Genomic DNA, 15,126 nt, shown 5'->3' on the forward strand with positions numbered 1-15,126 from the left:
AAGACATCGACAAGGCAAGGGTCCATGGAGCAAGAATCAAGGCGTCGGCAAGGCAAGGGTCCAAGGAGCAAGGATCAAGGCGTCGGCAAGGCAAGGGTCCACGAAGCAAGAATCAAGGCGTCGGCAAGGCAAGGGTCCATGGAGCAAGAATCAAGGCGTCGGCAAGGCAAGGGTCCCCGGAGCAAGAATCAAGGCGTCGGCAAGGCAAGGGTCCACGAAGCAAGAATCAAGGCGTCGGCAAGGCAAGGGTCCATGGAGCAAGAATCAAGACGTCGACAAGGCAAGGGTCCACGGAGCAAGGATCAAGACATCGACAAGGCAAGGGTCCATGGAGCAAGAATCAAGGCGTCGGCAAGGCAAGGGTCCATGGAGCAAGGATCAAGAGGCCAGATGCAACCAGGCAGGGATCGCGTTGCTGTGGCAAAGAGCTGAAGGGAAAATGCTGGGCTTTTATCCCTCCCAGCTCCTGCCACCAGGTGTAGTGAGATATCAAGTGGCCCCACCTGGGTGACTACTCCTTGCCTCTCCAGCACAAGCTGAGGTCTTCACCTGTGTGGCCACGCCTTGCTGCTCCAGCACAAGCTGAGGCAGGCCCCAGTCCTGCAAAGCACTACAGGCCCCAGAGCCTGACTCCTGCCCATACTCCTGACAACTGGCAACTCACATCAGGCACTGCCGCTGGCGCTGGGAAAGGAGTGAAGCGAGCGGGGCTGACGCGCGGGCAGCTCTGTGTCCCTCCTTGATGCGCCCTTCGATGCGCCCCTGCTGGGCGGGCGCCGTGGTGCATTGCGCCACCCAGCCCATTGGGAAGGACGCCCCTGGGTGTGATCTTACTTGTGTGGACCCTTTGTCTCTTCTTCTGTAATGTCTCCTATATATATAACTGGGAAGCACTGGCCTGCGAGCGCTCCAGCTGGAGAACAGCCTTTACTTTAAGGTGTCATGGACTTTGAAGATGCTTGAAGTCAGAGCGAAAAGGAGAAACATGCTGAGAGGAAGGCACGTTTGGCAAACCCTCATTGTGATCAACTCCTGTCCAGAAACTTATGTCTCCGCTGCAGAATGACATGTGGATCCAGAATTGGCCTCCACAGTCACTTACGGACTCACTGTTAAGACCGTGTTTATGGAAGACAATCTTACTCAGCTATGAGTGGAAGAAGAAGAAGAAGAAGAAGAAGAAGAAGAAGAAGAAGAAGAAGAAGAAGAAGAAGAAGAAGAAGAAGAAGAAGAAGAAGAAGAAGAAGAAGAAGATTGCACCATAGACTGTGACCCCCTTGAGTCAGGGACCTCCCCTCTTGACTTTGCAAAGCACTGTGTTAACATGGTGTTAAATTATTTAGTATTATTTAGTTTATTAGTAGCAATAATGAAAATGAGTCTCCTGTTGATGTCACCTAATATGCCCTTGGTCTTTCGACTCATAGCATTATACTGTTATTTTGCCATCCACTATAACCCCTAAATGTTTTCAAGAAGTGCTACCACTTATCCAAGTTACCAATACTTGCATACTGAGTTCACTTCTCTTATTGTAATATTTTAGGTTTTTCCCCCCAAAAAAGGAGAGAGAAAGAGAGAGAGAGAGTGCACTATTTATATTTCTAGCAGACAGAATGAAACTCACACTACCTTGCTACTAACTTGTTTAGTTGAAGAAAGCATAAAGATGTGATGAGGATACTATTCCTACTCCTAATAATAAAATGACCTTGAGGCATTACTTCTTTTGAGATGAGCAAATCTAGAATATGGAAATAGGTAGAAATAATGGTAAGGAATATGGAGAGCTAAAGCAGAAACATACTTTGTACACCACCTCACATGATTTTGATATGTAAGTCATACCCTACTCCCTGACAACTTTCATACATAGGGACAGCACATAGATATATACACACATGAACAGCTGCAGCTACACAGAGGCAGGATCTCTCCTACCTCTCCCATTCTGCAAAGCACCTGTATCAAAGCAGATAACGTCCCTCATCATCGGTAGTAGTTCCCATTGCTCATCAAAAACTGTTCAGGTTAACTGGCAGGGAATTGCAAATACAATTCAAATCCCCTACTGGACCACTAATCTCTGATTCTGCAGCCAAGGAAAATATGCTTAACTATTTGGGATGGGGCTCCAAGGTGGCTTACTTTGCGTGGGGTTAAAGAGTACTTAAGTGAGCTCCTAAATGTTGAGGTATCGCAAATAGACCTAAGTGCAGTGCTCCCATCAGTACAGCCTCAGAACGTGATGCTCGCTTTTCAATCCTCAAGAATTCCCTTTATCATCATCAGGCGGAAAGTACTCTTGGCTAGATGTGGCATCATACGAGAGTCTTTATTGATGCCAAGATTAAACCCCTCCTAACTGGTGGATCATCCAAAGAGGCTTATCAATTCCTTTGTTAACTGAGGGGATATTTCGCTGACTCATTGAATCACCTACTGCCACGGCTAGAGCTGCCTGCGACAATGGTATATCAAGTTTTTGTTGGAGTTTATACAACTGTGAAGATAACCCATCAAACCTCTTGAATATATAATGTAGGGTTCTAATTATTAGATGGAGCTGTTCACATCCTGTACAGTCACCCGGTTCAGCTTCTAACACCTCCTTCAGAGAGGGTCCATCCCCTTTAATACTTTCATTAGCGTTTGTAGTCTGTGGCGTGTTCAGTTCCTCCACTTTTGGTGATGTTTCAAGGGCAATTAGAGGATGGAAACGATCTTGGGTTTCCACCATGTAACTACCGGTACATTCCGCAAGGCAACTCCCACCGCTAGAAGGGAGTGAGTCAGTCTAATTGCTTAGGCCTCGGGGAAGATAATGCCTCATCAGAGTCTCTTAGGCGTTTACCATGGCCCATGATTTGAATTTAGCAAAAAAATAAAATAAAAGCACAATACTTAAAAATCCTCTTAGCAGACTTACTGCTGCTTATGGAGGTGCGAGATATAAAATTGATTATAGGAAAGTTAGGAGGGGGTCTGGATTGCATGCAGTTATATTGCCTTAGTACTAGGGGGATTCGACGTTTTCTCTTCCGAGGCCACTTTTCCTCCAAAGGTCCCTCTCCAAAGGTCCCTTTGCCTCCAAGGGTCCCTCTCCCTCACCTCTCCCTGTTTGGGGTGGCGGCATCAGCGTCGGCCCCGGCAGCGGGTTCCGGGCTCTCCTCACCCTCCCTTTCCGGGCTCTCCTCACCCTCCCTTCCAGAGCACCGGAGCTCTGCGGGGTGCGCTGCCCTAGGCCGCAGGGCCCTGGAGCTCCACCCAGCCGGTGCCTGGGTGTCGATGGTTGGGCGCCTGGCTCAGGTCTCCTGCAATCACTGGGGGGGCGGGGTGACGGCTCCCCAGCCGATCCACCGGGCTCCCCCAGCTCCCCCAACTTTCGTGCAGCAGCAGCAGCGGACTCTGTGGCTAGGGGGCCGCTCGGGAAGCGCGGGCACACCGGACGCCCCAGGACCTCCACGGCAGTGTGCCGATTGCTATCTTGCCTTGCCAGAAGTCCCTGTCTCTGGGCAGACTACTGCCTCTGAGGCAGACTTATATGTTTCTGGGCAGGCTGCCAATAATATGTCCGAGACCCCATAACATCGGTCCTGAAAGACCTACATTGGCTCCCAGGACATTTCCGAGCACAATTCAAAGCATTGGTGCTGACCTTGAAAGCCCTAAACAGCCTCGACCCAGTATATCTGAAGGAGCGTCTCCACCCCCATCATTCAGCCCAGACACTGAGGTCTAGTGCTGAAGGTCTTCTGGTGGTTCCCTCACTGCGAGAAGCAAAGTTACAGGGAAGCAAAGTAGCGCCCACCCTGTGGAATGCCCTCCTGTCAGATGTCAAGGAAATAAACAAGTATCTGACTTTTAGAAGACAGCTGAAGTCAGTCCTGTTTAGGGAAGCTTTTAATGTTTGATGTTGTTGGTGTTCTTCTTCTTCTTCTTCTTATTATTATTATTATTATTATTATTATTCCATTGGGAGCCGCTCAGAGTGGCTGGGGAAACCCAGACAGATGGGTGGGGTATAGATGATGATGATGATGATGATGATGAGCCTTATTTCATGTAATAGACAAACAATTGGCAGAGAGTGCAGCACATCACCACCCTCACCAGAAATGTTTGTGCTAATGGAAACTTAGCAGTGCTCAAATATTCCACAAGTAAATAATTGCAGCCCCCCTGTCCAGGCCTTCAAGCAGACAAACACAATAAGGTTGTCACACGACTAGGCAAAACTATATTGTCCATTATTGGCTCCTTTCTTTTCTTAACCTCAGTTGTAGGGTTCGCAATAGGAAAGTTTAAATTGAGGTGAACCCTATAGCAAATAGGTAGTGTCTGGTGCCTCTCTTTCCTGGGAAAGGTGCTCATATTGCGTCCAATTTAAATATCAAATTTTGGTTTGATTAATTGGGAAATTGCCTTTAGAACCAATTGCTGCTCAACCCATTTAGTGGCTAAATATTTATCTGTGATCACATTCCCATCCGTCAGGGAAGTTTCACTGGAAAATATCTGTCTCTTGCTTGAAGTACCATGCCTTACTTTGGGACCCTGCAATCTGAGATACAGAAATTACTGGTCATTACCTTGGCAGGCATGGGCTTTTTGAAGCTGATCTCCACTTGCGTCCAGACTCCTCTGGGAGTTTCCAAGACAGACCAGATTTTCTCTTGTACCACATGGTTCTCTTCAAAGATGTAAACAGCCAGGGCATCAGTCATTTTGAAAAAGCCATATAAGGCATAATAGAACCGCAGACAATACTGTAAATTTCCTGGCAAAGTACCGCTGTACAAACGGCCAATGTACCCAGGTTGTGATGTAAACTTTGTATTCGCTAGCAAGTAGTAACCTGCAAAATAATGCAATTTTAAAAAACATTTCTAGCCTTCTCTTTCCATCACCTCATTTTAGGACACTTTTAGGCATTTCATTGGATTCTGGATTTCCACTGGCAAAGTTCCAAGTTATAACCGTTACTGATTATATTACACCATGTTTCTAAATGACTGTTTGAAAGAAAATCTCCCAAAAAAGTTCTCACCTGTATATTGCATTTAGCCAACTACCATTGAAGATCAATATGTTTCAATTTTACAATGAAAGAACTTCTTTCTCTGGAGGCAGCCCTGGCTTCACCAGTTCAGGGGGCAGCTGACTTGGGCTCCAAGGCAATCCCTCCCTGACTATAGACGTGATGCTAAATCACACAACACATTTTCCCCAAGCAGCTCCTCAGTAGATATGAAAGCTCTATTGAACACATTGTTGGATACTGAATTATACACAGCAGTAGTTTATATCATATTGCTGTGTCACTGACCAGATTGACAGTGCAATCCTATGCAATCCTATTCAGAAGTGAGTGACGCCCACTGAGTTCAATGGGGCTTATTCCCAGGTGAGTACAGGCTGCAGGTTAAGCCAGTCTCTATCTGAAGTAGTTTGGTAAAATTCATTTTTACCAGAAAAGCTATTCTGAGGTAAAGTAACAAAGATTCTCATGGCACTTTAGATACTACAGCATGTATTATGGAAGATAATAAATACCCACTTCACCAGATACATGACGTATAATCCCAAAATGGCAGGCATATGTACACACACGTAGAGAGGAACGAGGTCAGAGAAAATGCTATTTCTTACAGTTCTTAAATAGTACTTCATTTACTAAGCCTTTAATGAAACAGCTGCAACAGGGGATTTTGGACTTAAAGCAACTTCAGAATACCAAGTAATTGCCTTTATCACTTGATCTTTATTTCATTCGCCACCATGTGACCAGTGATTCTCTTCTCAGAAAACTGATGGGGCATGAAAGCCGAGCTAAGAGGAGCGCACACACAAAAACACCTTTTAGTCACTTTAAATATAATAGCTATTCAAACCTCAGCCCATCCATGTGTGCCATCTCCTGCAGCTGCCCAGAAACAATGTTTTCTGGTGTTTGTCCATAGAAAATCACTGATCCTGTTTTTGCCTTTTGGGTAAGTAAAAACTTATTATGTGTATCATATTATTTGTTAAAACAAATTAAAAAATCATTCCAGTAGCACCTTAAAGGTAAAGGTAAAGGGGCCCCTGACCATCAGGTCCAGTTGTGTCCGACTCTGGGGTTGCGGCGCTCATCTCACTCTATAGGCCGAGGGAGCCGGCGTTTGTCCGCAAACAGCTTCCGGGTCATGTGGCCAGCATGACAGAAGCTGCTTCTGGCGAACCAGAGCAGCACACGGAAACACCATTTACCTTCCCGCCAGAGCAGTCCCTATTTATCTACTTGCACTTTGATGTGCTTTCGAACTGCTAGGTGGGCAGGAGCTGGGACCGAGCAACGGGAGCTCACCCCATTGCAGGGATTCGAACCGCCGATCTTCTGATCGGCAAGCCCTAGACTCTGTGGTTTAACCCACAGCGCCACCTGGGTCCCACCTTAGAGTAGCACCTTAGAGACCAACTAAGTTTGTCATAGGTATGAGCTTTCGTGTGCATGCACACTTCTTCAGATACCAAATATTATTCAGATACCAGATATTATTTGTTATATTATTGGTTTCCAAACTTGAGTTTACTCGTTTGCAGTGTATGCAATATCTGCAATATCTGTAATTTATCATGTGTCCCACACTTTCATTACCCATTCTTCTTTGGAGGAATGTCCAGTGTTTCCCAAACCCCTAAAAAGTATCCTGTAACTGAGAAACATTGAGCTGAGAGAGAATTGTGTTTCTTAGGCTGGGCAGTGAGCTCCACGACTGAAAACAGTTCCCACAGGTCCAGAGCCATCCCAACAGCTTCTCAGTACCTTAATCCCCTGTGATTGTTTTTGTACAGACTTACAGTAGCGCTAGATCCCCTGTCCCCTATTTAGACCAGATTCTTCCCCCCCCCCAAATAAGGCACTTCACCAGACTATAGTGCTGCCTGTTTTGGTGCTCTGGCTTTTGTTCCATGGACTGCTGCTGTCTAGTCTTTGTGCCAACCTAATAAAAATAGCTTGGAAAAATTGCTGGGAGTTCCAGAATTCCCACAAAACTTGCATGGTGATGTGTGATTGGGTTCAGAATATTGAGGAACTTCATTTGTATGTTCTGCTTGTTCTTCAGGTTAAGACTATTTGTCACTTACCCATGCCAGAAGTATGGTCTCCTGGCCTGTATGCATTAGGCTTTACTTTGACCCTGCTCCAGCCAGGGCCATCCTTGTTATCCTGATAAAAATTACACAGATCCTCCTCAAAACTGCAACTTGCCTGTGAAGGACTGAAGGAAATTTCTGAAAGGTAGTTAGAAGAAACAAAGAGATAAAATGAATTTGCATGGCAAGCAAGCGTACACAGAGCAATACAAACATTAGAAAAACATTGCATCAAGACAACAATCAATGTTTAATTTGTTCATTAATGGCAGCTGTGCATATTATCCAAGGCAGACATATGTGGAGACTCTCTTTGGGTTAAAAGGTGCCTCTGCACCACCTGTGCATATGTGGAAGCCATGCAACAGGACCAACAGGTGGAGGGGAGGTCTGTGCATGCCTCCCATGCAGCCTTCCCACTCAGGTGATCAGTGCAAGTTGTCTGAACAAGTAAGAAGGGAGGCTCTTGGGAGATGTGTCCAGACCTCCCATTTCACCTAAGGTCCCATTGCCTCCCTATGCCCTTGTCTACACATGGAAACAGGAAATCACAGAAGCAGGAACATATGGAACCAGTGAACCTATGGAAGTCTGTCTCTACACACTGGACAGAATGAATACCTGCTCTAAATAAATATGGCAAAACTCAAGCGGATATAAACCTCTCACATCTGTATGACAAATTGAGTCTTCTTTATTTCTTTTAAGTATAAAAAAGAATGAAAACTCCTTCAAGATATCATGCTTAAATAGATCCATTTTTGTGCTGTTGCTCCATTTTAAAGATATATATGGTAGTAATTTAAAGTTTTCAATGTGACAGCCCTCTAACATATTTTTTAAAAAACATAAATCAATATTTCCCTAAGGGAATAGATCCAACATCAGTTAAGAACAGGGGTCCCAAACTAAGGCCCAGGGGCCGGATGCGGCCCAATCGCCTTCTAAATCCAGCCTGTGGACCGTCCGGGAATCAGCATGTTTTTACATGAGTAGAATGTGTCCTTTTATTTAAAATGCATAGTTGGGTTATTTGTGGGGCATACGGTAGGAATTCGTTCATTTTTTTTTCCAAAATATAGTCTGGCCCCCTACAAGGTCTGAGGGACAGCGGACTGGCCCCCTGCTGAAAAAGTTTGCTGACCCCTGGTTAAGAATTACCAACCTATATCTCCTTAATAACAATTACAAAATATTTGCAGACATACTAGCAAATAGATTGAAACTCATATTAAAAGAGTATATCCATGAGGATCAAGCAGGATTTCTCCCAGGGCACCACATGAAAAACAATATAAGATATGTGATTGATACTCTAGAGCAGGGGTTGTCAACCTGGTCCCTACTGCCCACTAGTGGGCGTTTCAGGATTCTAGGTGGGCAGGAGGGGGTTCTACGGCACAAGCTGAATCCTCCTTCCATCGAGCACTGGGGGGCGGTAAGGAAATATTACCATCAAGAAAGATGCATTAGTGGGCAGTAGGTATAAAAAGGTTGACTACCCTTGGTCTAGACTAGAGTATCTAGTAGTGAGAAACAAAAAACAGGCGGCGTTGTTTATTGATGCCGAGAAGGCATTCAACAACATCTCCTGGAGGTTTATGGGGAAAAAAACACTGGAGATGATAGGAGTGGGAGAGAATTTCTATAAAGGTACAAATGCAATATATTCACAACAAAGAGCTAAACTAGTTATAAATAACAATCTAACAGACAACTTTAATATTAAGAGAGGTACAAGACAGGGGTGCCCTTTATCCCCACTACTATTTATTTTGGTGTTGGAAATTCTGAAGACGAACATCAGAAAAGAAAAGAACTTAAGGGGTATAGTTGACGGAAATAAGACCTTAAAAGTAAAAGCCTTTGCTGACGACTTGACTATAACAACAGAAAATCCAAAAGAAAGTGTGCCAATAGTGATAGAGAAGATTACAGAATTTGGGCTAGTCGCAGTCTTCAAACTCAATAAAGAAAAAACCAAAATGTTAGTCAAAAATATGAGGGAGGATAGAGGAGAACTACAACAACTTACAGGACTGACAACTTGTAAAAGAATCAAATATCTAGTAATCTGGATATCGGCAAAGAACATAAATCTATATAAAGACAACTATATACCAATATGGAAGGAGATTTTAAAAAACTTGGAAATAGGGGACAGGTTAAAATTATCATTCTGGGGTAGGATCTCCACAATAAAAATGAATGTGTTGCCTAAAATGCTTTTTCTATTCCAAGCCATCCCAGTAGTGAGCAGTGTAAAACATTTTAAGACCTGGCAGAAAGATATAACAATATTTATTTGGCAGGGCAAGAGGTCAATAATAAGTTGTTGTTGTTATTATTATTATTATTATTATTATTATTATTATTATTAATACCCCACCCATCTGGCTGGGCTTCCCCAGCCACTCTGGGCAGCTTCCAACAAAATATTAAAATACAGTAATCCATCAAACATTAAAAGCTTCCCCAAACAGGGCTGCCTTCAGATGTCTTCTAAAAGTCTGGTAGTTGTTTTTCTCTTTGACATCTGGTGGGAGGGCGTTCCACAGGGCGGGTGCCACTACTGAGAAGGCCCTCTGCCTGGTTCCCTGTAACTTGGCTTCTCGTAGTGAGGGAACTGCCAGAAGGCTCTCGGTGCTGGACCTCAGTGTCCAGGCAGAACAAAATTGCTATACAGTATGCAATTTTGACACCAAATCAGTATGATTGCTGTTTGGGATTACACATAACAGAAATACAATGGAAATACAAATGGAAAGAGTTCCTTTAACTCAGCGGTCATTTGATATAGGTGACATATTGCCATTTCCCCCCATTAATGTTGTGTTATTGAGTTACTGATGGTCCCAATTTACATGACTAATTAAATAAAAAGTTGCACTAAATAAGATGCCTCTCAGTACAGCACTTGCAAATTCATGTAACATTTTGAAATCTAACAGCAAATCAGAAAAATAAACTGAGGGAGGAAATTCATACCTGTCCGATTGCTGCAGAAAACGGGAGAGAAAGAAATGTCATCAAGAGCAATATAGCCCCCATTTGCACTGTTGAAAGCAACTTCAAAAATCACCTGGAAACAAAACCCAAATAGAGAAACTTCATTGTTGTAGCAATCATTCATTAAATAATAACTTAATAATGATAGGTTTATTATTTCATTGCAACAAAGCTAACTCCCAATACCACACATGAGAGGGAATGCTTGAAACCCTCAAGTCATTCGCTGTACAAGGAAGCTTGAAGTTGGGTTCAAAATGAAGTATGATTGAAGAAGATCAGGACATAGCAGCTCCCTTCCTTGGCACACTTTAATCTCCTAAATAGAAGCCAGTGGGATGAACAATTTTCAGTTACTATTAATCAAAGTTCAGATAAGAAAAAGCCTTCAGTCTTCCTTACAGCAACATACCAAGAAATTATATTGAATAGTTAAAGCAAAAAATTTAAAGATCTTTTTAGGGAGAATTTAACTCCAGAACAGTTAGCTCAAAACTCTTTTTCATGTCACCAAACACTAATTTACAATTATTTGACTCAAGCTGGGCTGTACAATACAAACCCTGTTGAAATAGGTTTGCCTTTCAGTTCCAATCCCCTGACATCAGGTGTCTGGCAGGAGAGCACGACATGTGGAGAAGATGGCTGTGGCTTGGGGAAAAGCCTCATGGGCCAAATGAGATCCTTGGCGGGCATAATTTGGTCTGCAGGCCAAGGTTCTTCATGCCTGTTTCAGGGGCAGATGTTCACATAACTCAAATAAAAGGCAACTAATGTCCAACAATGGCAGGCAGATTGATATACAGTAGTGTATACAGATTGTTCTGTGCATACATCAGCCTGTGTAAGATTTCATAAGTGCACACCATACGGTATGTACAGCATAATGTGTGGCAACTGCACATGCGTCTATTCGCCAGCATTTAACTGTTGGTAGTGAAACTAAACCTGATGCGCTCATAAATAGAAATATGTGTATCCGTCAATGTTCAAGGTGTTTTTCCTATAGGAGAAATCCAATATGAATATTCTTTCGGGGAAAGTGTGATACAAGGGTTAGAGTGTTGTTCTAAGCCCTGGGAAACCATTGTTCAAATCTGCCATGAGGCTCACTGTCACCACAATGTGTCACTATATTGGGTCAGTTACAGTCTCTCAGCCTAACCAACTTCACAGGGCTGTTATGAAGATAAAATAGGGAGGGAGATAAGCATGTATACCACTGTGAGCTCTTTGGAGAAAAGTTAGGCTATAAATATAAAAATAATTCTTAAATATATAGTAATCATTTTGGAACGGACCCTTAAACAACATGTGAGTACATCAGCATGGGAAGACCCCCTCTCCGCCATGAGCCATCACACGCCGTATGGTCATTCCATGCAGAACATTGTGAAGAAGGACTTTCCACAAAACTGTCTGAACTGCACTGATCACCCATGATTTTTCTAGGGGTCATCCTAGAAATTGATCATATCTTCTAGAAAGAGCAATTTATTCTATTTAGCATATTAGAGCATCTCCTCCTCCACTGTTCTGCCTGAGGTCCAGCGCCGAGGGCCTTCTGGCAGTTCCCTCACTGCAAAAAACCAAGCTACAGGGAACCAGGCAGAGGGCCTTCTCGGTAGTGGCATCCACCCTGTGGAACGCCCCCCCATCAGATGTCAAAGAGATAAATAACTACCTGACATTTAGAAGACATCTGAAGGCAGCCCTGTTTAGGGAAGTTTTTAATGTGTGACATTTTAATGTATTTTAATTTTCTGTTGGAAGCCACCCAGAGTGGCTGGGGAGGCCCAGCCAGATGGGTGGGGTACAAATGGTAAATTATTATTATTATTATTATTATTATTATTATTATTATTATTATTATTACACTGCTTAATGCATAAAGTCTGTACACACACTTCATGGCTGCATGTTAAACATAGTTTTCATAGCAATATTGGAGAGAGAACAATTTGTCAGAAGACATCTACTTTCAAGTTGAACATTCAAGTTGTATGAGTTTTAACTATTCATAAAGAAGAAAAGAGAATGGCATAATAAAGACACTTTTTTTCAAACTGTAGAATATGCAAGTGAGCAGTTCAGTATTTGGAGCCTCACCTCCATTGGATATGGTGCACTGAAGTCAACTTCTCCTAAGACCCAATCCTTACTCATAGAACCATCTGCTTTCCAAAGTTCTTCATAAAAGCCGTTTATGTCTCTCATGTAGACAGTGAATACAATTCCACTTTCCTGCTGCACTTGGTAATAAAAGCTCAAGCAGCCTGACATAGGAGTTGTTGTCCTAGGTGAAACCAGCTGAGCCACTTCCTGGAAATGCTTGACATAGAGAGAGTCCACATACATATAATGACCTAAAAATCAGAGAAGCTTCTTTTAATGCTTAATTAAATGGCTTCTGCAACATATATACAGTAGGAAGTAAATTGGATGTGTTGCTGTTCATAAACAACAAATACTGAGCATTCCATTTCAAGCTTTTCAGAAATGCCAGTGCAAATATTTGGAGCATTATGGGAAGATGTCAGACACAGTGTAAAAATGTAGGCTATACCAGTTTTCCTGTTCAGGTTGGCTGACAGAGGTGCCATCAAGAAACAAAGAGCAGAGTTGTTGTTGTTTAGTCGTGTCCGACTCTTCGTGACGCCATGGACCATAGCACGCCAGGCACTCCTGTCTGGCAGACAGGACCAGGCAAGGCCAGGCTTTCTGGCAGACAGGACCAGCAGAGTACCAGGCCATTAAAATTAATTGACAACGCAAATACTGTCCCCGCCCCCATGCGTGGACAGAGAGGAGAACTGGGAGGGGGAGATTGGCATGATGTAACCACAGGAGAGAACAGTGGCCTTTGCAGGAGTTTTATTAAAAGAGGAAGGAGGGGCAGAACTCCATGTGGGATGCTGGGAGAGGCTTCATGGAGAGATCTGGGTGCATAGCTGGCTTCTGCTCTGGACCTGTAATGGTGCTGGTTGCCTCCTGATGAGTAATCCACTCCAAACTCTGTGGCTGGTTTTTACAGAGTTTAATTATATACATATGTACAAGACAGAGCAACAAAAAGCATGGCTGTACTACCCCGAATCAGAATCCAGAAGCCTTTCGTGACTTCCACCAACAGAACATGCTGGGCATTCAGAACCTCTTTTCACCCCTCTGCTGTTTGGTGATGGGGCTGGTGGAGAACCCTCCCCACTAGAACTGCCTAGCTGGGGGGCTGGTGCTGTCTCCTCTGGCACCTCCAACGCTTCCCTCTGGGAACCTTCCCCTCTCAGCATCCTCAAGGGTCTGCACCGCTGTCTGAGGGTCAGTACCACCTTCTACGGACAGCTCTGAAGCACTGCCATCGCGGGCTCTCCCTGCATCCGAGAGCCCTTGCTTGCACTTCCTGGACTCTCCACTGCCCCCTGGTGGTCCCCTGACAGGACCCAAGCTTGCCAAAGCCACGGGAGACGCAGCAACAGGCACTCTTGAGGTGCAATGTTCTGCACTCCTTCCATCAAGGCTCAGATATAAATATGTGTAAATAAACCTTAGTTCATAAAGACACTGTCGCCTCCGCTGTGTCCTGATTTTCCAACCAAAACACAACCCTGGAACTCCCTGGAATCCTTTTAGCTCGGTGTGATACAGCCTATAACCCAAACAAACCTTGGCTACAGGTCACAGGTAATGAGGAAAGAGCTTAACCAGGACCCCAGGTTCAAATGACAAACTAAGGTTCCCCCAAAGCTTCCTGGGAACTGTTGGCTGTTATGGGTGCTGACAGTTGTTAAGAGACCCTGGTTCCCCTCACAGTACTACAGTTCTCAGAGTTCCCTATGAAGAGGAATTGATTGTTAAATCACACTGAGAAATTGTAGTTCAGGGAGGGTAACAGGGGTGTCCTAACCTCTCTCTATAACAAACTACAGCTCCCAGAACTCCCTGGGGGCAGCAGTGACTGTTTACAGTTGTATCCAAGTGCATGAGATGTATGGTGTGAATGTGGCCAAGCCCAGCCCTGGTTTAGCTGTCCCACCATCCTGATCTGAAAGGACCAAGGAAAGCAAAGCAGCAACCATCTCCTCAAGAGCCACTACATTTGCACTGAGCCATTGTTTGGCTTAGTGTGACATGGTGGTGGTTGAGGGATTAATACATAGGCAGAAAGGTGATCCGTTTAGATTTTCCACCTCAGGCACACATACAGAAAATGCTGGGCCAGACTGACCTAGTTAAGTACCATGGCTGCTTGTAGTCTCAAAGTTCAAAAACCATTTCAGTGAGGAAATGAGGTAAAGAGGGAGAGAGGAAAATATCAGACATTAGTCAAGCTAATGTGCATAAAAACTGTGGGGCTAGATACTAAAACAACAACATGAAAAGTTTTTGTGTTGTATTGTGTTGCTAGGGAGGAATTATACTGTTAACTTTTAGTTATTGGCCACTTCCCTCCTGGATTCTGAAAAGACTTGGCTTTACAGTGGGTGCCTCTTTTTATGGTGCTGGCAAACTCCTGCTTCCCTATGCATTTCCAACACAGATCTTATGTTGACCAAAATTTGTTCAGGACATCTTTTCCCCTTCTTTAAAGGTGCAAGCAATTAGTAAAACCTAAGCCAAATTACATGGAACAACTTTGTCCAAAACCAAAGCATAATGCTGGATCGAAAAAGATTTAGAAATGTCTGGGCTATGTGTACTCAGCACCAAAAAGTGTGACCAGTGACCACTGTCCAAGCAAGATGCTGGGGCCTTAGACCAGTTTCTACCTCTCTGGACTTCTAAGAACTCACTCACCACCTATTTATTCTTTTTCCCTCTATGGTAACCATTCTCGCGGGAGTTTGTTGCAATATCCATTTCTAATTCTATACACAGAAAGTTGTGTTCTGTGACCATACAGAATACAGAGGAGCTCAATTCATTAGTATTTACCCAAAGTAAATAAACAGATCTTTATAACTACTTCCTGTATTGATA

At 43.8% G+C, this 15,126-nt stretch overlaps 1 protein-coding gene across 4 annotated transcripts in view; it reads right to left on the reverse strand.

Annotated features, from left to right (window-relative positions):
* MAMDC2 (MAM domain containing 2) overlaps positions 1 to 15,126 on the reverse strand; it is a 77,620-nt gene that overhangs the window by 24,986 nt on the left and 37,508 nt on the right. For all 4 annotated transcript variants that reach the window (XM_060280041.1, XM_035099753.2, XM_035099751.2 and 1 more), the window contains 4 exons: positions 12,259 to 12,515; positions 10,129 to 10,222; positions 7,132 to 7,278; positions 4,593 to 4,858 (listed from right to left, as the gene is read on the reverse strand). In XM_060280041.1, coding sequence (XP_060136024.1) covers positions 4,593 to 4,858; positions 7,132 to 7,278; positions 10,129 to 10,222; positions 12,259 to 12,515 — 764 coding nt within the window. The remainder of the gene's footprint in view (positions 1 to 4,592; positions 4,859 to 7,131; positions 7,279 to 10,128; positions 10,223 to 12,258; positions 12,516 to 15,126) is intronic.

The sequence above is a fragment of the Zootoca vivipara genome, chromosome 11 (assembly GCF_963506605.1).
Source record: "Zootoca vivipara chromosome 11, rZooViv1.1, whole genome shotgun sequence".
Classification (NCBI taxonomy): domain Eukaryota; kingdom Metazoa; phylum Chordata; class Lepidosauria; order Squamata; family Lacertidae; genus Zootoca; species Zootoca vivipara.